This window comes from Prosopis cineraria, unplaced genomic scaffold (genome assembly GCF_029017545.1).
Source record: "Prosopis cineraria cultivar Desert tree isolate PC_DT_omini unplaced genomic scaffold, ASM2901754v1 PC12, whole genome shotgun sequence".
NCBI classification, from domain to species: domain Eukaryota; kingdom Viridiplantae; phylum Streptophyta; class Magnoliopsida; order Fabales; family Fabaceae; genus Prosopis; species Prosopis cineraria.
Window position 1 is genome coordinate 36,713,325 of NW_026555343.1, and position 24,126 is coordinate 36,737,450.

Consider the following 24,126-nt stretch of genomic DNA (forward strand, 5'->3'; position numbering starts at 1 on the left):
TAATCACACGCTCATATATATATATATATAATATTATATAAATATTAACTGGATCATTATTTCAAATAATTATTTGTTAAATAGAATTTAACAAATTTAATAATATTATATACAATTATATTAATATTTATATTTTAAAAGACAGTGTCTTTTAGAGTAATTTATACATCTAAAATTGATTTTGATTAATTCATCTAAAAATTTTCAATTGCATCAAAATCAATTTTAAAAAAATAATGTCTAAATATGATTACATTATAATATAATCAATTATAATTAAAATTAAGTATGTTAATTAATTTTTTATAATCAATTATATCTAACTGAAATACAAATGACTCCAAAATTAATTAATTGATATGCAATAAAAAATACTTTTAAATATATAATTATTGAAAAGGACATGTTTTATGGCATGTAATTCTTGTTATGAAAAAGTTGATACGTTGTTGATAATAAAAAAAATTGATATGTTAAAAAAATATATTTAAATATAAATTTGATATGTTAATAATATATATACACACAAAAGGTATAAATATGATAAAAATGATGCATTTAAATTTGACATCTTTATTCATACTTGGTCATCACCAATTTGCCTTTAAATTGTGATACATTTTTGTAGCTTCAAGGTGATACACTTGCTCTTTTTTTCTTCCAATAATAACATCCTCAACCAATCATTGTTGGGAACGAAGACTCTTCTCTTGAACCTTAACAGTTCGTCCTCATCCTCAGTATTGTCACATTGCTCACCTTCCTCTATCATCTTTCTAAGCTCCAATAAGCTTTATTTGCAGAATTTATTCCTAAAAATCCAAATAAAAACTAAGCTAGGAGGTGGCGGGGAATCATTATAGGAGAGTTACCTTGATAAATTCATGCTTTAATCCATCTCCAGGTGCTAAACTCAATGTGCCCTCACATAGCCAAAATGTCCCTCTCATGTCCTCTCATTTTTTCTTTCTACTTTGTTTGAGCTCATCCGGTCTAATAAATCAAATTTTTGTCTATCTATTGCAGTGAACGACACAGTACGCCCAATTCCAGTATTGCTCTCTTTTCTTGGGTTCACTGTGATTTAATACCCTCATTAGTCCAATTCCAAATCGAACCTTTTTATCCTTTATAATTAGTTTTTTGAATTTCATTTTCAATTTTAAGAGCAAAATTCCAATGTACCAAACGTGCTACCTTATAATAGTATTATGTAATCAAGAGGTAATGAATCAAGTATTTTTCAAATTCTAACCAGTTCTTATTCAATTTATCCTTCTACTTCAAAGAAAAACATGAAGGAAATGATACATAATAATCATTTACACTCACATTATGTTATATTTGCCCTTATTTGGTGCACACCATGAATTTTAAGAGACTGAGAATGGACTTGATAATGGGTTCGGGAAAGGGTTTGGACTTTGGAAGTATAAATAAGTTGTAAAAGTATGCCATGGAATACTTAAATAAAATTATTTAATATATGTAATTATATTTTTAAAGGAATACTTAAATAAAATTATTTAATATATGTAATTATATTTTTAAAAGACTGCAATACCCTTGACAAAAGAAAAAAAGAATTCCCATGATGTGGAAGACGAAGGTAGCCACCAGCAAGCAATTGCTTCCCTCTCGCCATTGATGCATTTGCATCACCAAGTGACCAACTCAAGGGCTCGTAAAGAAGTTTACTTGCTTCCTAGTTACCTGATTCCATGCACCAACTCCATATTCATTGCTTCTTCCTTTATATCTACAAAAAAATCTTTGTATTTAAGCTGAAGCTCAAAACCCCAGCTTAACACAAATTTTGAACTGTACAACCAGCGATGAACAGACGAAGAAAAGTGAGACTGTATGGTGATGTTGAACTAGAATCTTAGACTAGTCCCAGTTGTGCCACTTGCTGACACTAAGCCATTGTCAAGTCGTTCTCCCCCTCCACTTACAAATCGAACACACTCAGCCATCGTTCTCTGCTCCTTCTCAAACCTTTCCTTTGTTACTATTGCGCCCAAGTTTCCTTTCTTTGTGGTCACCTCTTTCCACTTTGGTAAATAAATTTTCAAACTAGTAGGCACCCACCATGCGCCAGATTGAAGAGGCCAGGGAAGAAGAGGCAACATTTTGACCATGGAGGCTTGATGAGAAGGAAGGACATTTTGGTTTAAAAAGTTTAAATCCCAATATTAAATCTTCAATATCACCTCTCACACCGATTTATCCTATTTTACCTATGTAAATTTCAAAAATGTTAAGTAACAATCAATCTATCATACCAAACATGGTGAAAATAAGCTAAATCAATCTCAATCCCAACCTCTAACTTTTTAATACCACCTACTAATATGACTTTTAGATCTCGTTACATTTTTAAAAAGAATGCGAATGTAATTGATTAAAAAAATAAAAAAAAAATTAAATCACTCTTTCTTTTGTGATAAACATAATAAAATTTAACACTATATACATAAATGTAAAACTTATCACACCTTTCACAAAATCTTATAAATTATGGGGCCAAACACTACGAATTAAATTGTTCTCCCTCTCTTTATAAATATGATTTACCTATTCTCTTCACATTTTAACTATTTTATTTTTCTCAATATTTTTTTAATCAATTTTAACAACCAAATGGGCAATTAAGTGAAACTATGTTTTTAAAATAAAAATTGTGTTTATTTAAACAGATGAAGCATGATCGCTGCTCTGGGAAGGCAGCGCGCGCATCATCGTTTGTGCCTGGTTTAAGTTGCATGATAGAAAAAAAAATTGTGTTTATAAATGTGTGACATTCGCCTCATCGAGTGGACGTGCCGGAGTGGTTATCGGGCATGACTAGAAATCATGTGGGCTCTGCCCGCGCAGGTTCGAATCCTGCCGTTCACGCTTTTAATGGACTTGTTTTCCCTCCTTTCTTGAGTGAACGACAAGTCGTAATTCGCGCGGGAAGGGGCAGTAACTCCCGCTCAGTCTTCTTCATTTTTTTTTTTTTTTGTTTAATCAATTGAGTTTCAAATTTAAATACGAACGCATTTAGGAGACACTGCCCTCTGTTCCCTCTTCGCCAATACTTTAGGGTTCTATCGATCTTTTCTGCTCTCTTCCAAGCAAAGCTCCGGGCTCGTCTGTAGTGGATTCTTATCTTTTTGCCTTTCACTTTTTGGTATACTCCTTTAAACCCAGTTGATGTTTTAATTATTGAGTATTTTTGAATTTTTGTAGTTACAGTTTGCTGTTTTGACGTGGTCTTTTAGGCGCCAATTAACTTACCTGCTTGGACGTGTTAAGTAGCGAATTGAAAACTAATGATATTGTAATGCTGTTCTATCTAATCCATGATCCTGTCTTCTTTGTCATGGTGAGTACCTGGATATATTGTACTTGGAAAGTAATTATCAATCTTAGGATTTGTTGGTTTTTAGTTGTAGTATGATAATGAACACCATTCATGCATCTTGCCTTTTTTTTTTTGAAAGAAATATAATTCATATAAAAAACTATACAGAGGCAGCCGCTGGTTTACGGAAAGGTTCTTGCACATGAGATCAGAAACAGAAAGAAAAACAAAACAGCTTCAATGGTTAACAGAGCCTGCTGCCTCGACAGTATGCTTCTGTAATGCTAAGACTTCATTCACAAGTCTTACCCCTGTGAAGGATGTGTTAGCAAAAAGCCTCTTGTTCCTAGCTTCCCATAATTTCCAGCACAGCAACCAAATAAGAAGAATCTAAGGATGACTTCTCCAGCTAGGATTTAAATTGGAAGTTAACCATTGCTCTAGAGGGAGGTTGTGGAAGCAGGAGTTAACTCATTAGGCAAAATTGGCTGCCAGCGCTCTTGAGCTAGAGAACAATCACGTCAGACGTGCCATAGATCTTCAGTTCTTTGTCTGCATAGAGCACAAGTATCATCTGGACCCTGGGGACATATGTCTCTTGACTCTCTTTGTTTGTGAGCAGCTTATCTTTGAGACTAAACCAAAGAAAAACTCTATCTCTAACTCTCTGAGCCCCTGGCCATTTCCAAGTCAGTTTCCATTTAGGATCAGTATTATCCCAAGAGTTAGCCATAGCCAATTCGTAAGCAGAGGCAACAGAGCATATGCCTCTTGCTTTTACAGCCATTGCAAGGTCCCAATAAACTTATGGAGCAGGCAAAGTCCAGACTTGATGTTAAGCCAGGGCCATTCAGCTCAGGATATTTGAGAGATCCAGCATTTAATGGGAGGAATGATGTCATTTTTGAGGAGGCTAAAGGTTATCCCCAAAAACGAAGGCCAGCTTTAGGCCACAAACGCGCACATTTCTCATTGAAGCCTGATAAGATGTAAGTCTTACTATTATCCCCCCCCCCCAAAAAAAAAACGTTGTCCTTCAGAGGCTGCTTTCTGTTTCTAAACAGCATGAGTTTCTCTGCAGATTGATTGTGAATTGACTATGTGTTTATCATGTATCCATCTAACAGTTGTCCTAGTGAGACTTTAAAACCAACTGTGGACATTGATTACTTGAAGGATCCAGAGGAGTTTTTCATGGCCTATGAACGGCTGGAAAGTAAGTCATACTCTAATTCACTTGCTTAATACCCAGTGTTTGCTATTTCTAAAGCTTCTTTTGGAATTGTAATTGATCCATAGATGCCAAAAGAGAAATACAGAAGCAAATGGGTGGTGTATTGTTCGAGCTAAACAAGAACAATAAATCCCCTCATGCACGGCAACGTCGACCAGGACTCTTGAGAAGTAACCAGCGGTATTATTAGAATACTTAATCTCCTCCATTTTTTTGCATCATGTATTACATTGTTTAACGTGGTTTTAATATCATGTGGGTCAGGAGGTTGGTCAGATATAAGCACCGGTATTTAGTGGAAACTTCTGACAATCATTATCAATTGCCTTCCTTTCAAGAGATATTTGAATCAGGCAGTCAAGGTCTTGTTGGTGAGAGCACAGAGAAAACAGGGCCTTGTCTTGCATCATTGGAGAGTGAACTAACTGGTATGTGATTGCTACTCTAAGGAATAAGATCGGCAGTTATTTTTTTCTTTTAGTGCATAATGTTCTATCACTTATCCTACCTTTTTCATTAGAATATGAATATCAGAGCCTCTTCCCTCTCTCTAATATATATACTTCAGATTTCCCTGCTTCATTTTGGCCCTATCCTATGGTAACTTTTTTTTTTTTTTTTGCAGATTCATCTGCTGTGGAAGAAAAGATAGATGATATATTGAATGAATTGCAGCATAGTAGTTGTGAGGATCTACAAGGAGATGTAGCTATCCCACATTTGCAAGAGAGCTTACAGATCAGACCCATTGTCTTACAAAAATTGTCCATTCCAGACTTAGCAGATAACCAACTGGCTGATTCGAACTCTTTTGGATGTAACTTGTCTAACCCAAGGAAGGTTTTATCCAACAAAGGTAATTTGTTGAAAACGATGCAAAATAAAACACCGTTGAAGCATAGATGGGATGCAGGAAGCACTTTGCGACATTTGCCTTCAGCTCTTCCCACCCCACCAAAGAGTCCATGTGCTCTCCTATCATCATTATTGAAGCATTGCTCATCTTCGAGTTCCTCAGTTGATCCATTTCCTTTATTTGATAATGATAATTTGCCCACAAGAAACACTCCTGAAGTGAATCAGGAAATCAATCTTATCAATTCTGGAAATCCCTTAATTAAAGATGTTGTAGTCTGTATGACAAGCTCAGTTGGGGGCACTAGAAATTGTGCCAATATATCTGGAAAATCCAGGGAAGATAATTCAAAGAAACTTGGTGTTGATCCTAATTTTAGCTCAAAAGAATCTCTTCTTGACATTGATTTGGATATGGGATGCATTGACACTGGTGATGGAAATGTGGATGCTATAGTATGCAGGCCAAATTCTGAGGTAAATTGTGCATGTGAGTTTGAAGATAGTGAGCTATTCTTTGAATCTTTATGTTTTATCATCTTATGAGATTGTGAATATTGTTTTCTTACAAGGTACATGAAGAAGATATGCAGGAAGCAGTGCCTTCTGTGTCTGCAGATGACCCAGAACTTAACTTGGTGAATCCGCTGGGTATGGATATAATCATCAATTTCTGAGACGCATACATGATGCATATAACTTAGCAGAATGCCTAAGATGATACTAATTGGTACATCACATTAATGGCTAAATGGACTGTTTTGATCATTGATGATATAACGTTACCCAGAATTCCGTGAACTTCCTACTTGTTAATCATGTAAGAATAAAGATAAACCCCCAGATAACTTGTCATTTGATCCAATAGCTGGAGAGAATCTAGTTTTTAAGACCTAGTGCTTATATTCCCTTTTTGTGTGAATCTGTCGTGGCATGAATTAGCAGATCAATCAAATCCTGTCGGGCTTAAATCCAATGCTACAGATGAATGCACTGTAACATCCGATGATGGTGAAGCAGAACAGCATTTTCAGGTTACTAACTTCATAGAGAGTTTCTTTTTTGCTCCATATTTTCTTTTGCATCTTGGTTTTAATAATTTTAGCACTCTATTCTGCATGAGGTATAAATAAGTCAAGCTTTTTGTCGGTTCTTGAAATCAAGCACCTGATAGGACCTAACACATAATTATGCATGAACGTGGTCACCCTAGTCCAGTTAGTTCTATCCACCCTTTATCCTATTTGAAAGGCAAATATAATATGCTATAAATTATACTATCAAATTAAAATATATGTTCAGAATTGAACTTTGGTTATGAGTATTCTGTCTTTCAATAGTTTCTAGAATGCTAGAATTTAAAGCATCTGAACAAACTATGCTTAAGCTACATGATTTGGCACATTATCCCGTATCCCCCATTTCAGCGTGGTTTCATTATTGTGCACCTCCATGCGGAACTTCTTGTTGGCTGGTATACTTGTCATCCTTCTGTGGCCACGAGTTTCACATTGGATTCGAGAGTGAAATGGCATGTCCTTGGGACTAACAACTCAGATGTCTATGTTGATGACTAAACTTTACTAGCAGAATAAACCTTGTCCAAGCATAGTTTATTGCCAGTTCACTTGGCTATAACCATTTGTAAAAATTGTTCAGTATCTCAGTGCTTTGCTGCTTTCTGTGTAAAAAGTTTATACCAGAAGGAAGAAGGAAAGGAAACCAACTATTTGTTTGATGGTTAGCAGCTTCTGTAATTAATGTTTCCCCCTGAAGGTACTAGAGAAAACCAAAGCTTCCAGGGCATCTTTCAAACAAAGGAAAGACAAATCATATTCACGGAGAGAACACAAGAATAAAATACCTTCTAGAAGGCAGAACCTTGCAGGTTTGAACGGTCACGTTGATGTCACTCATTCATTTTCAAAAGTTCTTTTTGTCACTGCTTAGCATATTGAAATAATGCTGTTTCTATGTTCAGCTGCTGGTAATTCTTGGAAGTCTGGGGTAAGGCGAAGCACTAGAATCAAGACAAGGCCTCTGGAGTACTGGAAAGGAGAAAGACTTGTATATGGTCGTGTTCACGAGAGTGAGTGTAATTATTAGCCTTACTTAGGCATTGCGCATTGTGAATCTAGAAAATTGTCTTCTCAACCGTGGTGAGATTGCTGTAGGCTAAATCATTTTCTAAATCATGACTAGTATGCATCCAATGTTAGCTCCCTACCTGTACATCAGTTTTATGCGCCCTCTATTCTTGTTAGTAATGGATATTAGATAGTTTAGTCTTTTGTTTTAAGTTGGCCTTTTAAATAATTGATGACAGCGTGACTTTTTACTTTCAGAGGCTAGTAAAATAGAAACAATAAACTGTATCACTAACCAAAAGATATTGTGGCTGAGTACAGGTTCAAGCTGAAAGATGATTTAGCTTGATCTGTACTCTCTCCGAACTACAATATAAATAGCTTTTTAGAGGCTTTGTTTGGTCCAAAATATAGGGCATTGGGTAGGTGTTTTATATGTGTGTGTGTTTAATTATACTTTTACTTTATTGGGTAATTAATGATGGTCTTTTGAATAAGTTAAATGTTATATTTATTACACTCAAGGACATAACTGAAAAAATACAAACAAATTTAGAAAATCAAGATTTTGACCAACAATTTTTGAGAAACATAAATTAATTAACAATGATTTATGTTGTGGCTTAGGAGAAATGTAGTTTATTTGCAGTCAAATCAAACAAATCCTCACCATGCCACGTCTGAAGTTTTAGAGTTAGTTTTATCATTGTATGGCTTGCAACAATGATGGAGTTTTGATATAATAAATTTGACCAATGCAGGTTTGGCCACTGTCATTGGGGTGAAGTATATGTCTCCAGGAAGCACTGATGGTAAACCGACTTTGAAGGTGAAGTCTTATGTTTCAGATGAGCACAGAGAGCTCTTGGAAATGGCTTCTAAATACTGAAGCGTTATTCTATTGAAAACAGCGTGGGTCTTGTGTTTTGGCTAAAGTAGTAGCAAAAGTTCATTATGCCTGTTTATCCTCCTGTATGTTCTAACTTGGCATGTCTTTTTTTTGGGTAAAAATAGATAGGATAAAAAACTTACTTATGCCCTGTTCGGTAGGAGGTATTGGGAAAACCCACTAGTACAATAGTTGTGGTGCTTGATGGCTATGCACGGTGGTGCTGGACAGATTTGGATTCAACGTATATTTTTTCCCCTAACAAGGATAAAGATAATATGGTATTTTGATGTTATAATTATAAATATTAAATAAAAATTATTCAAGCATTCTTATACTACGCCAAGCATGTTTTTTAAACTGATTTCTATTCTCATTTCCACTCTTATTCCCACTAAAATTCATTCCACATACCAAACAAGGCTTTGGAGTATGCTTTCCAAGACATACCATAATAGTTTATAATCCTCATGTAGTAGAAAACCTCCCAAAAACTGCCCATTTAAAAAAACTAGAAAATGTTTAATTTTTATAAGATATAAATGGTGAGAATCATTTCAGATTTTTTTTTTATGTAGTACTAGAGTCACTTAACTAGTTGGAAGAATTTTGGTTGGCTAAGATTTTCAGTTTTTAGTATCACGTGTTGTGTGGGATTGTAAGTTTCCTTTTTTTGAGAAGAAATTCTGGATCTGTCATTTCATTTGGTAATAGACGAAAGCTTAATGTAGCTTTTGCTATAGATGAAAGAAACAACCGGAGAATTTCCTGAGTCGTAATTTTTGAGTTAGAAACCATTTAATTTAGCAGAAGAGTATACTTGGGATTAATCAAAGAATGATGGTCCTACTTCAGCTTAAATTTGGAGGAAACGGGAAAAAATATATTAAAATATGAAATAATTATTACCAATAATTTTACTCAATTTGCGTGGGGGAGAAACTATGTAAGATGATGTTACTTGCATTTGACCCGTACACCACCCCCACAGAAGTTTGAAGAAGTCTCAGCTCTAGTGTCCAAGAAAAATATCTCTGAATGATCTTATTTTGCTATAAACAAATATTATTATATTAGAAATCAAGGTTATTGCCCCGACAATAATTCCATAACAACTACAAGTCAGAATGAATTTGGTCATTCTGATTTATCAGAACCTTCTAACTGATTCTATAATTGCTTCGATATGCGCTTTCGACAAGCTTCCAGATGAACTAATCAGCCGCCTAAGACTAACTGTCAAAGGTAAAAAATAAAAAGCTTGGTTCTCCTTTGGTTACTTTATTATAAATTAAATGAAATGAATTGAAAAAAAATAAAGATAAAAATAAATTAAATTACCTTTTTTTATATTAAATATGATAAAATTTATTAATATATATTTTAAATGTAAGAGTTATCACACTCTTTAAAAATATTATGAATCATGATTCTTAAACTCATAAATTAAAGTATTTCTTTTCTTCATAAATGTGCTTACTTATCCTTTTTAATTATCTTATTTTTACTTTTATTTTTTCAATTCATTTGTTTATTATAAACAAATGGGACCTTTATTTAAACTCATGACTTGATCTTAGGTTTTTTTTAATCCCTTATAATTTACAAAAAGTACTTAAATTATATAATCATGTTTCAATAGTTGGAAGGAGTTTAAATGATCTTGAGTATATTTATTTTGAATGGTATCTCATCATATATGTATGAATGCATATAAATGACTTTGTGACCGCTCCTTATGGTAGTATTGTAACCCAAAGCTGTTAGTCTAAATGTTAAAAGTAACACTTCTCAATTTCTTTTTAATGATGTTTTAAAGATTATAATTTTAAGTACGGTAGATCATATAATACTTTTATAGAAAAAATTAATTAATATAAAGTTTCAAGATTTTTTTTTATAGAAAAGTTTCAAGATGGTTATACTTGTAATATACTCTTTCTCTTTCTTTTTGAGGAAAAACTTACTTCATTCATTTAAAATTGTAAGTCATTTTTAATTAAATCTCATCTTTCAATAAAATAGTTACCTACTTTCTAGTTAACCCTATTGTTTTATATTTATCTCTATTAAATACCCTACGATAAATATAAAGTTATTATCAATAGGGATACTTTTGAAAAAAAAAAAGTAATGATTACATCTTGAAAGACTAGAAATGTCTTATATTTTTTAACATTTAATTCCTTAAAAAATGTCTTATATTTTTAAATGGAGGGAATATTTGGCATCAAAGTATTGCATATATTTGACAAAATTCAATTGTTTTATGGTGACAATTTTATATGCAAAGATATCTTATCTCGTTTATCTTTGTGTCATAAGATGGCAACAGACCAAATAGGCGGTGATCAACATCATTCCAGAAAATCACGTCTAATACTTTAAAGCATACTTCCTTGATCCTGATTATGTGGCAAAGTTTTAAAATTTTACTTAATTCTAAACATAAAATAAAAATATGATAATTATTTTTTGTAATGTTATCTCTTTTCAATTATATCCAGTTATATATTTTAGATAAGTATTATTGAGGTTATTAATTTTAATGAAGTGCAAAATTGAGAAGTTAAATATTTTTTTACAAATTTAAGTATATGAACCACTATATTTTAAAAAAAAATTGTGAAGTTGATTACTTTTACCCTATAATTAGGATTAGAGGGAGTGGATAATTTATTGTTAATGAATTTGAAAAATTAATTTTTAAAGATTATAAAATTGATTAAACACTAATAGTTTTTAACGTCATAAATCAATATCAATATAAAATTGAAAAAGGTCTGGAATCACAATATTTATTAGTTATAAACAATTTGACCCGTCTTGAATTCATACAATTTTTTAATAATTTTGCCAATCTTTCACTGCAAATTTCATTGAGATATGTAAAATTTTATGTTTATTTCTTTAACCTCCATATGTCTATATATATATATATATATAATATATATATATATATATAAATTTTAACAAGTATTACTTATAAAGAATGTGATTGTATTTCTTAGGACTTTCATGATCTTTTCTACGTTATGAAGTTACTTTCATCCAATGATGCTGACATTTTGAGAACATATTGACATTCATCATATTATGAATATTCGATTTATTTTTATAGAGAATCAATAATGATTTTAACAATTTTAATCGCAGCTTATTTTTTTTGTGTGGATTAGTTATTCCTTTGATAAAAAAAAGTCATTAATTATTGTTATTTTAATATATTGTCGTTAGATCTAAACTTTTTTTTTAATATTTTCCTAAAAATATGGATGGGTCCACTCAACACAACGATCCAACGCGAAGTTTTGGAAAAACATATTTTATGGTACACTCTACGCACAGTCTTACCTCACAATTATTGTTTTAGACATATATCCATGAAGATAATAAAATAAAATCTTCAACAAATTAAAAAAAAAATCTCAAGCTGTTTGGATCACATTAAAAATTATCGGCTTGAAAACTTGGAATGGTTTTTATTCATCCATCTGGCTATTGACATCATAGACAATAAAATAACGTGACATTAAAATAGTGATTGATGAATGATGATACAATCTATCCACATGCGACTTCCTCGAGCCAAGCATGTTCGGCGATACAATCTGAGTATTTATATAATTTATATAAACAAGCAAAAATTTTTGTTATTATCATGCAACTAGAAAATTTTTCTCATGAACTTATGTAGAGTTCAAAAATTGAGTTGTATCCTTGCCCACATGTGATTTTTCAACTTTAGGGTATGGAATTAATATAATTTAAAAAATTAATCTGCATGTATTTTTAAATTTTAAGTCAAGTTTTTATAATTTATTTTATTTTAATATGGTATTTAAAATTTGATTGATTAAATATGTTAATCCGTTAAAATCCTTGATTTTTTTCTTTTAATAAATAAAATTAAATTTTTTTATATTTTTATTAAAAGATTATACAGCTTTAGATTATATAATTTTTATAACACAAAATTTATATAACCAAGTTATTTCTAAATAAATCTTATACATATATAATTCTTATAAAAAATTAACAAAAAATATAAACATTGCATTAAATTAAATTTTCTTTTTCCTTTTTTGGCCAAAGTATTAAATAAGAATTTTTTATAAAATTTAAAAGTGTTTTTGCTTTTGAAAAGTTAATCATTCATTAACAATCTTAACCTTTATGGATTAACACATTTAATTAATCAAATTATAAAAAAATAATTAAAACAAAATAAACTATAAAAATCTAACTCAAAATCAAAAAATTAGAAGGGCTTGCTAATTAATTTTCCCTATAATTTAAAAGGGCTGCGTCACTGTCCCACTTTTGCTTTTTTATTGGCTCAGTTGTTAGTATGGATTATCAGGATCAGACATGCATGTTAGGTATATTATATTTGGTATTTATTATAAAATATTTTTAATTATTTCACACATTTTAAAAAATATTTTTTTAATATCATAAAAAAGTTAGAAATATTTTTATTTTTATCCTTAATTTTAAGTAATAATATAACTATATTAAATATTTTAAGGCTAATTAAGAAGAAGTAAAATTAAAAAAATAATTTAATTATTATAAGGTGTCCTATGTTTTCAATTAAAAACTATTTTTAAAATGTGTTTTATAAATACAACGAGGGAGTACTTATATTTATATATAATTTAAAAAATAATTTTATTTTATTGTTGGGCACGTTACTAATAGGAAATAATAGATTTTGGACTAAATGCAGAAGTACATAAAGTTGGGTTGAAACTTAGAAATCAAGTTTCTTTTGCTTTCTCTGCCTCTCATTCATTGCATTTTTTATCAGTGTGTCCCAATCTGGCAACACAGGACATGGGCTGGAATTTCTATTATGTTGTCTTTTATAGACACTAGCATGGCCCGTACTAATTCCATTGTGTCTTGTATTCCCAGACGCCATCCTCGCCTATAGGCAATTACTTTTTTCTCATTATAATATCAGATATTTTTTTAAAAAAATTTAAAATATAAGAATACTGAATGACTTTTATATTTATTTTTTTAACTATATCCCTACTTCTTTTTAAAAAAAATTATGCATTAGAATATTAGTTATTATTATCATGTTCTTATATATGATATTTAATGAGGATATAAATAAAAAGATATTGACATTTTTAAAAATTCAAGGTTTCAACTAACATTGTTTGTAAACTGTAAATTAGTTAACCATGACTTATATTATGGTTTGAAGGGAGTAGTTTTTAATAACTGTTTATTTCGTTAAAAAATATAAGGTATTATTAATTAAATTTTTTTTCTATTAAAATAGTTACTTATTTTAAAATTAAAACTATCTTTTTATGTTTATTTCTATTTAATAAAATATTTTATTTTAAAATAAATATAAATTAATTTATTTATCGTGAAAATTTATGAAAAAAGAACATTAATTATATTTTAAAATATTAAAAATATGTTTTATTTTTTTAATGGAGAGAGTATTTAAAAAGTCGGCTCTTGTAATTTTATTTGCAACCTTTCCTTAAATGAACTTTGAATTATCATGGAACGATAACAAATCAAATATTTTTCTTTTGATACGCACAAGAAAACATGCCCTCATAGTAGATGTATAATTATTTTTTCAGCTTTTGCAGACATGTAGTATATTTTGTCTTATATATTATACTCCATCCTTTCTATGTATAAAATTCTTTTAATAATTTAAAAGAAATTAATAATTTTTTCAAATTTTAACAATAAAAATAAAATTTTTCGTGCATTTATATTAGTACTCCCTCCATTTAAAAAATATAAAATATTTTTAACTGAATTTCACTTTCAATAAAATGGTTACTTGTTTAATAGAAAATTTTTTTAAAAAAAAATAAAAATAAAAAAGATTAAAAATGCTTATTTTTTAAAGTACTCAACTTTTTAAAAGATATCTTATACTCTTTTCATTTAAAAATATAAGATATTTTTTGAGGAGTTAAATGTTTAAAAATATAAGGTATTTTTAATTTTTTAAGATATAATCATTATCTTTTTTCAAAAGCGCTTATGTTGATAGTAATTTTATATTTATTATAAAATATTTAATAAGATAAAAATAAAACAAATAAGATTAATTTAAAAATAAATAATTATTTTATTAAAAATAAAATTTAATTAAAAATATTTTATATTTTTAAATCGAGTAAGTATTAAGAGAGTACATTACGATTACACCGAACATGTGCGTGCGCTTCTAGAAGAAAGATCACGCACATAATAACGAAGGTCCCAACCAACGATATCATTTTGGTGGGAATCTAATCTGAGCCATAGGCTTGCTTTTTCGTTTTTCCTGACAAAGCACGTGGTGCTTCTAGAAGAACGATCGAGGCCTCCGGATTCCATCCCACTCGCAATTAAATTGGAAGTTATGTGTATTTTTTAATTCAAAAGTATTCCTTTCATTTTAAATTAAAAAATATTTTTAAATAAAATTTTATATGTTAACAAATTTTATTAAATATGTTAAATAATTTTAGCTTTTTAAAAAACATATAAACTTTTAAAATATTTATCATTTAATATATTAAAAAAAAAGAGAAATTAATTATAGAGAGAAGCATGATAATATTAAAATTGATATATTTAATAAAATTTTAATTTATTTAAAGTGTCTTGTATTTTAAAATTAAAAAAAAATTTAAAATATTTTATAATTTAAAATAGAGGTGGTATATTGCATTCGATTTTTTCCCCTCCTCAGCTATGGGTATGCGTATGCCTATCCCTTTGCGTATCAATTTCATTTTATTAGAATTAATGTTTATAAACATTTAATTCTATAGTTGCAAATATAATAAATAATGATGTCATAATTTATATTTGTAGTATATATTAAAATAAAATATAATTTTTACAAAAAATTATCTAATTAGCTAATAGCTATTCCTCCATTCAAAAATATATAGTATTTTTTAAAGGATTGAATGTAAAAAAATGTGAAATATTTTTAATCTTTTAAAATATAATTGCTTTTTTTTTCTAAAGTGCCCATATTAAATAAATTACTTTATATTTTTTAAGGTGAAACACCTTATTAAATAGAGGTAAATATAAAAAAAATATGGTTCATTTAAAAATAAATAATTACTTTATTGAGATAAGATTCAATTAAAAATTTCTTATATTTTTAAATGAAGAGAGTATATAATCCATCATGGGACACTATATCCAAACACATACTATTAAAAATCTAGTCAATCTATCTAGTTAAATTGGTAAATTATTGAATTAATATACTCCCTCCATTAAAATTGTAAAGTATTTTTAAAGGATTAGATGTTAAAAAAATGTAAAGTATTTTTAATTTTTTAATATATAATCATTAACTTTTTTTAAAAAGTACTCTTATTAAATAAATTACTTTATGTTTATTTTAAAATGAAACATTCTATTAAATAAAGAAATAAAAAAATATAAAGTTAGTTAAAAAATAAATAATTATTTTATTGAGGAGTGCGATTCGATTAATTTTTTTATTTTTTTAAATGAAAAGACTATCTAATTAATTTAATGAAATATTTTGTTCAGGGTCCTGAAACGTAATTTAACTACAATGAACTCGCGAATAATATATTGACCTATTCAATAACTAATCTTTCATCAAGTAATGCAAGGACTGAACAAGATCTGCCCCTTCACATCATTAGCCACATCTGGACTATTCACTCCACATATCAGGGTTTTTTTTTTTTTTTTTGCCTTTAGAAATTCGGGGAAAAAAATAAAACGAAGGACCTGGTCTATTTATAATAAAGGACACTAATCAGACAAGGTTCTTGAGCATAATTAAATTGGTGAATGGGGACCTTTGAGCAATTTTGTCTATAAATTTTTGTACTGTACAATTTAAATTTCGTAGTTAAATTTGAAGAGTGAAAAGAATTCAATATAATCAATTATAACATAACTTGGGCTAGGAGAAATTTCTTTTCTCTTTTTATACACGAGCTAGGAGAAATTTCTGTTGTTTCATGTAAGTGGTGGAATTAATATACAATGTAGTGATGGTATTAATTAAGAATTTTAAACAAGGCATAATATAAAATTAAAAAAATCAATCTTCTAGTTTTTTTTGAAATTTTGATTCGTTTATATTTTAGTCCATAAAATTTAATTTCTTAAATTTCAACCATTTAGTATATTATCTTTATAATTTTTTAAAAAAAATATAATTTTTCAGTAATTGAATTGTAACTGAGTAATAAAATGGAGAAATTAATAGATTAAATATTAAAACTTAATATACCTAATTGATGGAGTTAGATTTCAAGCTAATTAAAAAAAAGACTTTAAAAAAGTTTTCTCCCTGATCTAAAATAAGTAATTTTTAAAAAAATTTGCATGCCAATCAAATCCTTATTTTTATAAAAAAATATTTTTCTTACTCTTAATTTCAATTATTAAATTTATATAATAATTTAAGTTAATAAATATGAGGAATGAAATAAAAAATTTACATATATTAAATTATTTATATTTTGAATTAATTAATTAAAAAAAATTATATTTTACACGGGAATACTGTACAATTACCATAATTAGGATAAGTTAAAGGAAGTTGCGTGTAAGACAAGTAAACTCAGAAGCATCTTTGGAGAAAAAGGGCGAGGCGTGGGACCTGAGTCGCGTCATGGTTGTATTCAGTTACTGCTTTGTTAGTCACGCTGATAAGGTCAACGTTCAAGCGTTTACTAGTGTGTGACACTCCCTTCCCTCCATTATTATTCTTTCTTATCTTTTTCTTTTTTTCCCCTTTTTTCTTTTTCTTTTTTGGCTTTAATTCTTTATGTCTATTCTTTCTTCTCAATTCTCATTGTCATTTATCACCGAAATTCCCATTTATCCCTCGATCATGGCTCCACATCAACGTGGTTCTTGATTCATTGACTCGATTCTTGTTCAATTTTTTTCAATAATATCGTAAAATAAAAAAAATTAAAATTTATTTTTAGCTTTTTAATTTTATATAAAATTTTATTTTTTATTTTATATATAATTTTTTTAATTCTTTAATTCTAACACTATTAGTTTCATTGCAAAAAAATTATATATTAAACTCTTAAATATTAATAAAATATTATCAAATATTAACATATTAAATTTTATTTTTTTAAAAAGATAACAATAATTATCACAAAAAAATAATCATTTAAAAATAATAATATAAAGTTAAAGGATTGAAAAAATACTTTTTAAAATTAAATGATCAAATTTAAACCTTAGGTGAAGTTAGAGGATCAAAAATATATTTTTATTAATAAAAAAAACATATGATTTGTTAAACATTCCAAAAAAACAATTGAACTAAAAGTATTGGGTAAAAAGATTGAAAAAAAATACTTTATAAGGTTAAATGATCAAATTTAAACTTTTTATAAAGTTAGAGGATCGAAAATATATTTTAACCAATAAAAAAACATATAATTTGTGAAACATTCCAAAAAAAACATTTGAATTTTGTTTTGGAAGGTGAACAGTTTTTCTAAGTTGCTGCTTGAAATTAGCGCAGTTGATGACACTAGACTAAGGTAGCTAATTGTCTGGTCCTTCTATATAAATGTTAGTACTAAAAATCAGGTCATCCTAAATAGTCTAACTAATATCTAGACTGCTTCAATAAAATATTTTATTCATGATCAATCTAATCACAAATCTACAGCAATTTCAACCATTAATAATAATAATAATTAAAATAATTCCTTGATTAGTTTAATGATCCAATAAGATTTTATGTAGCTCATTATAAATCTATAAATTAATCAGTTAAAATTGCAAAGGTGAATATCCTCTAGACTCATCTAATCACTAAAGCAGTGGGTGAACCAAGTGGCTGCAAGAAAAACAATCGTTTTGACGGTTTGGGAGTCGCAAATTTCTTTGAAAATCCGCCAACCAATTCCTCCCTCATTTTTCTGATCTTATCCATTGTCCTTATCATCGGAAGGAGAAAAATGCAAGCCTTCATGGAATTTATTTTCAAAATATAACACATCAAACATTTAATATATAGCATAAATATGAACCAAATATGTCACCGTAAGACATAAGGTTAATAAAAAGTCTAGTGAATTTACCTAATATAATATAAAATTTATCTTAAATTTACAAGTTGTCAATTTGTGATTTACACTTCATATATTTCTATAAAATTTAATTTCAACATGATTTATGATTATGGCTTATAAACAGTGAGAATGATTAATGTGCGTGAAGAGTAATAATAGTCACTGTATTCTATAATATAAATCTTTTTTAGAAAATATTTTTTATTTTATGTCATATGTTTTTTTAGAAGTTTAAAATATAATTTATTTACATTTTAATTTAAAAAATTTGTTAAAAATTTAATTTAAATTTTTATTTATGTGTAATGTTAAAATGTTTAATACATTAAATTTAAAAATTAATAACATATTTAGTATTTTAATGTATTAATTATATTTTTTAATGTTATTGTACAAAACCTTAGAAGTCATTATATGAGACATTTGTCTGAGATATGCCGTTTAAAAATATAAAAAAATTTAAAATAAATTTTTAAAAAATATAAGATATTTTAACACCTTCAAAGTGCAGCTAATAATATTTTTTCAAAAATATTTTTAACCACTGATCATACGTAATAAGATTTCTATTTGAATAAACCCGTAAATATGAAAAGAGTGTGAATTTTAAAACAATCAACTAGAGTGTTATTCAATTAAAAGTGCTTTACTATAATATTGAAGGAAGGTAATACTCTCTTCATTAAAAAATATAAGATATTTTTAATTAAATCTCACTCTCTAATAAAGTAAATATCTACTTTTCAACTAACCCTATCTTTTTATATTTATCCCTATTAAACACCTTACAATAAATATAAAGTTATTATCAATAAGGGCATTTTTGAAAAAAAGATGATCATATCTCGAAAGATTTAAAAATGTCTTACATTTTTAAACATCCAACTCCTTAAAAAATACTTTATATTTTTAAATGAAAAGAGTATGAATTATCCTTATTTTAAGTCAATTGATGGCCATTTTAAAATAATTAATTATAAAATGAAATGTAATACAAATATAAATTTTTTTATTTAAATAAGTGTAAGACTATAAAATTATTATATTTTTATCCAAAATTAATATCTAAATCAATTTTTTTAATTTTAATAAAATAATTAAAAGTACATATCTTATACTAATAAAGAGTGAAGTGGTATATTCTAAAAGAGACGGAGAAGTCTTAATATAATTTGGCTTCGGAGATATAGTTAAAAAAAAAACCGAAATTTCTCTCTCAGATTGATGTTATTATTAATCACACTTTAAGATGTTTTATGTAATTTTTTGAATTTTGTTTTTGGTGTTTCTCTTTAGAATCTTGTACAGTTTTTGTCTCATTGCTGTTGAATTTTCCCATTGCACTTAAAAAGGAAAAAAAGAAAGAAATCTGCTTCGATCTGAATCGCCATGTCGGATGGGGACCCACCATTAATTGTTCACATCCATCATTAGTGTCAGTTTGTCAACTTGAACGTAACAGCATGCTCATCGTTCCAGATCATTTTCCAATTTCTAAGTTTTCCTTCTAGAACACTTACACTGCAACTTTGGTCCCCAATTGGCACGCCTTCTTATCCTTTCTTCGTTTTCAATAATATCATCAATAATATAATAAATAAATTGCTTGACCAAAAATTTAAATTTTTTCTGTCAAAATTATAAATAGCATCATATTTCTAAAATATGTAATATTCCTTTTTTTTTCTTAAAAAAAGTGAGAGACGGTTTTGAATTCAAAATATTAAGATAAGATAATAGAAATATAATTGATTATTAAATTGGTTAAAATATTAATTTAAAATTCAATGGTTAAAATCACAAATAAATGTGGCTAGAGCATGATTTCCTCTTTCTCATAACCTAATCCATTTTTTCAATTATTTTCACTGTTTTTTTAAAATAAATTATTTATTTTGTGCAAATGAAGAAAATAAGTTATGTTGTTACTTTTGTAAGATCAAAATTTTAAAGAAGTACAAAAAAAAAAAGAATTAAGTCATTTTGGAACAGGGATCATGTAGAGCCACCTCTCATCCCCCGCATCCATTTGGCTAAAATCCAAGCTCAGACTAAAAAACTAAGTCCATCTTTTCTATTTCTGTATAAACATATTTTTTTTAGCAGAAATATAACTTGATCAGTAGATACTGTTAACCAATAACAGTTTCTAATATATTCCTTCCAAATCACATTTTTAAAAATCTTACTTAATTTAAAATATGGAACATTGAATGACTTTTATAATATTTTTTAGTTATAACTTTACTTCACTTATTACTCTTTTTGAGAAAAACATGTTATATTAAAATTTTAATTATCATTATCAAAATACTTATATAAGACATCTAATGAGGGAAAAATTGAAAAGATGTAAATTTTTTTAAAAAAAGATTAAGGTTTCAATTAATATTTTTGATGACTGTGAATTAATTATTAATGTTTTATATTTTAATTTGGAGAGAGTATACGATACTCAATAGTGGATCTAGAGACTCAAATTCAAAGGTGTTTTTGATTGGAGGGTTTTGAAAGAGAGGGAATATTTTGTTAAGAAATTTTGGAGGGGAGAGGACCTCCCCTTATGTTGTTTCCCTCCAAATTGGGAGTTTTTTTTAAAAGGAAAGCTAATTTTTTTTAATTATTTTATCTTTACCTATTTTTTAATATTTTAAGTATACTCATAGCTAAAAAAAATCTCTCTTTCATATCATATTGTGCTTCACTCTGAACCTCAATTGACCTCATTGATTTTTTTAAAATTATATTTCATCATATTTTATTATATATTTAAGGGAGTTATTTATTTTTTTATAAAATTTTTTTTATCATTATAATTATCAGTTTAATTTTTTATTCACATATTGACAATATGGTAGGATGAGAGTGAATTTTTTAAAAATTTTGTAATTTAAATTGAGGTGTAAAATTATTTTCTGCAAGGAACAATTAATTTTTTTAAACTAACGTATAGGGATATAATAGTAAATTAATTATTACCTCCCCTCCTTTCCCATCCTAAACTAAACAAAGAATCATTAAAAACTCCTCATTTTTCCTTTCCTTCAACAAAATTAAATAAGATAATATTAAAACTCTTCCCTTCCCTTGAATCAAACATACCCTAAGGTGAAATTGAAAGTTATCTAAAACAAGAAGGCTGCAATTAATTTTGACAATTTTTACTAATAAAATTAAAACGAATTATGAGAAAGTTGAACAATGGTGCATGCCCTATACTTGGGATATGTTTGAGGTTATAAATATGAAACGAAACAAGATGGTTATTAATTAATGTAATAGAATTGACTGAAGTGGGAGGTGTTGAATAGAATGAAACATTTTATTGTTTAATAGTTTTATTAAACAATGAATAATTTTATTTAATTATTATTTAAGAATTATAAAATTAATACATTTGAATTGGTTCTTATCGTGTTCTTGTAGTTTTAGAGTGGGAAGGAGTTAAAAAGCAAGAAAAGGTAAGAAAGACGTGCCTTATCTTCTTGTATATAAGACCATTATTTTCAACTCCAAAATAGAGTTAGAAAAAATTGATTTATGATAGTCAATGAAAATTTGAAAGCTCACTCCGAGTCATTCCAATTTTTGTTTTTTTAAATCCGCCCCAATATAAAGTTAAAATAATCACTTTATTTAAAAATAAAATTTAAATTTTTTAAAATTGAAATATGTGAATTTTAAGGATAGATAAATCGTATTTATTTTAATCCTATCCATAAAACACATTAATAATTATTATATTTATTTTTATTATTTTTTTATTAAATTTTTAAAAACTTATTAAATATCAGAATATTTTATTTTAAAGTAAATATATTTAAAAAAATTTAATATTTTTCTTCATTCGGATGAAAAAGATTCAAAGTTTACTGTAAATAGTAAACTTCGAAATTTTCAAGTCTTTACAAATACGGGATACGAGATGCAGGTCACATTGGACAGGAATCTCCTCTGCCGCGGGCATGTTAAAAAAAAGAAAGAAAGAAAGAAAGAAAGAAAGAAAAGAAAAGGGAGAGAAAAAGAATATAATACTTTGATAAATAAATAAATAAATACGAAAAACTAACAGCCATATTGGCACAGGGCGCGCCGGTTTTCCGGTGTCACTCCAAGATCCGGCAGTCTCTTTCAATGCGTCTCACTCTATCCCGCAAGAGCCTTCTTCTAGAACATCCAGTCCCCTTTACCCTTCATGATTATCGTCGCGACCATACGCTTCAGCCCCTATAAAATTCCGTTTCCACCCCCTTCTTCTCTCAGATACTCTCTTCTTTATGCCTCCATTCCTCTTAATCTATCCCTCACTATTCCTAAATCTTCCCTTTCTACTTTTTAATCCCACTTACTTCTTACTTCTACGTTATTGATTTTCCTCATCGGCTATCATGGATCTGATTACGGGTCTTCCCGATGATGTTGCCATGGACTGTTTGATTCGGGTTTCATTCGATCAGTTCCCCACCGTTGCGTCCGTTTGTAAGAACTGGAAGGCGGAGATTGAGATGCCGGAGTTTCTCCGCCGACGGAGGAGCGCCGGCCATACCCAGAAACTCATCGTCATGGTTCAGGCACGAGTCAATTTGGATAAACGAGTCAGTGCTTTGATGAAGGGTTCAGCCAACCCGATTTATCGTTTGAGTGTATGTGAGGCGAATTCGGGTCAGTGGACCGAGTTGCCGCCCCCTCCGGGTTCCTCTGGCGGGTTACCCATGTTCTGTCAAATAGCGGGTGTCGGGTACGACTTGGTTTTGATTGGCGGGTGGGACCCAAACTCGTGGAAGTCTTCGAATTCGGTGTTTATTTACAACTTCATGTCGGCCAAGTGGCGGCGTGGGGCGGACATGCCGGGTGGGGCGAGGACGTTCTTCGCCTGCGCGTCTGATTCCGAGCGGGTAGTTTACGTGGCCGGTGGGCACGATGACGAGAAGAACGCGTTAAGGTCGGCTTTATCCTATGACGTGGCAAGAGACGAGTGGGTCACACTTCCCGATATGGGAAGAGAGAGGGACGAGTGCAAGGCGGTTTTCCACCGTGAAAGTGGGAAGTTTCAGGTGATCGGCGGTTACTGCACGCAGATGCAAGGGCGGTTTGAGAGAAGCGCCGAAGCCTTTGACATTGCTTCGTGCAAGTGGGACCCGGTGGAAGAGGAGTTTCTTGAATCTGCCACGTGTCCGAGGACCTGCGTGAACGGCGGTGATGGAAGGAAAGTATACATGTGCAAGGGCGGTGACGTCGTGGCATTAGAAGATGACACGTGGGAAACTTTGGCGACGCTGCCACCTGAGATCCGGGAGGTGGCTTACATGAGTTCGGGGTTGGAGGGGACGTTGGTGGTGATTGGATCGAGTGGGTATGCTGAGCCATACATGGGCTTTGTATTGGACCTTAAGAGTAACAGTTGGAGAAAGTTGGAGAGCCCAATGGGCCACACTGGCCATGTTCAGTCAGGCTGTCTCTTGGAGATTTAGGCGGGAGGCTTCACTTCAATTCAATCTCAATACTTGGGCTGTTTATGTAAATTGGCAAAATTTTGTCTTGTTTAACTCAGTTTGACCTTACTTTAATGTACTGCATTTAGAGTCTCAACTTCATATACAAATACCTTACTTCAGAAA

General features: G+C 29.3%; 2 protein-coding genes and 1 non-coding gene across 5 annotated transcripts; all 3 read left to right on the forward strand.

Moving 5' to 3' along the window:
• The first annotated feature begins 2,816 nt into the window (after nucleotides 1-2,816).
• TRNAS-AGA (transfer RNA serine (anticodon AGA)) lies at nucleotides 2,817-2,898 on the forward strand. Its single transcript has one exon. It is a non-coding gene; the product is annotated as a tRNA-Ser (tRNA).
• Nucleotides 2,899-2,951: 53 nt separating this feature from the next.
• LOC129288368 (centromere protein C-like) lies at nucleotides 2,952-8,657 on the forward strand. Of its 3 annotated transcripts, XM_054924902.1 has the most exons (12): nucleotides 2,952-3,175; nucleotides 3,267-3,370; nucleotides 3,518-4,338; nucleotides 4,477-4,565; nucleotides 4,649-4,763; nucleotides 4,848-5,011; nucleotides 5,209-5,915; nucleotides 6,011-6,089; nucleotides 6,384-6,472; nucleotides 7,215-7,326; nucleotides 7,420-7,527; nucleotides 8,287-8,657. In XM_054924902.1, exons 3-12 carry the CDS (start codon nucleotides 4,157-4,159, stop codon nucleotides 8,412-8,414), a joined length of 1,773 nt encoding a protein of 590 aa, XP_054780877.1. In that variant the 5' UTR covers nucleotides 2,952-3,175; nucleotides 3,267-3,370; nucleotides 3,518-4,156; the 3' UTR covers nucleotides 8,415-8,657. The 3 variants fall into 3 exon arrangements, with proteins under 3 accessions (XP_054780877.1, XP_054780876.1, XP_054780879.1); XM_054924901.1 differs by lacking the exon at nucleotides 3,267-3,370; XM_054924904.1 differs by lacking the exon at nucleotides 3,267-3,370 and having other exon boundaries at nucleotides 3,524-4,338.
• A 14,071-nt stretch (nucleotides 8,658-22,728) lies between these two features.
• LOC129288369 (F-box/kelch-repeat protein At1g80440-like) lies at nucleotides 22,729-24,126 on the forward strand. Its single transcript, XM_054924905.1, has one exon. The coding sequence runs from the start codon at nucleotides 22,897-22,899 to the stop codon at nucleotides 23,977-23,979; it is 1,083 nt and encodes a 360-aa protein (XP_054780880.1). The 5' UTR covers nucleotides 22,729-22,896; the 3' UTR covers nucleotides 23,980-24,126.

Bases quoted from the DNA above. Each gene is read 5' to 3' on its own strand.
- LOC129288368 (XM_054924902.1), top strand. From the start codon at position 4,157: ATGGAGCAGGCAAAGTCCAGACTTGATGTTAAGCCAGGGCCATTCAGC. The intron at 5,012-5,208 runs GTATGTGATTGC...TTTTTTTTGCAG, and splicing joins ATTGGAGAGTGAACTAACTG to ATTCATCTGCTGTGGAAGAA. The intron at 7,528-8,286 runs GTGAGTGTAATT...TGACCAATGCAG, and splicing joins ATATGGTCGTGTTCACGAGA to GTTTGGCCACTGTCATTGGG.
- LOC129288369 (XM_054924905.1), top strand. From the start codon at position 22,897: ATGGATCTGATTACGGGTCTTCCCGATGATGTTGCCATGGACTGTTTG.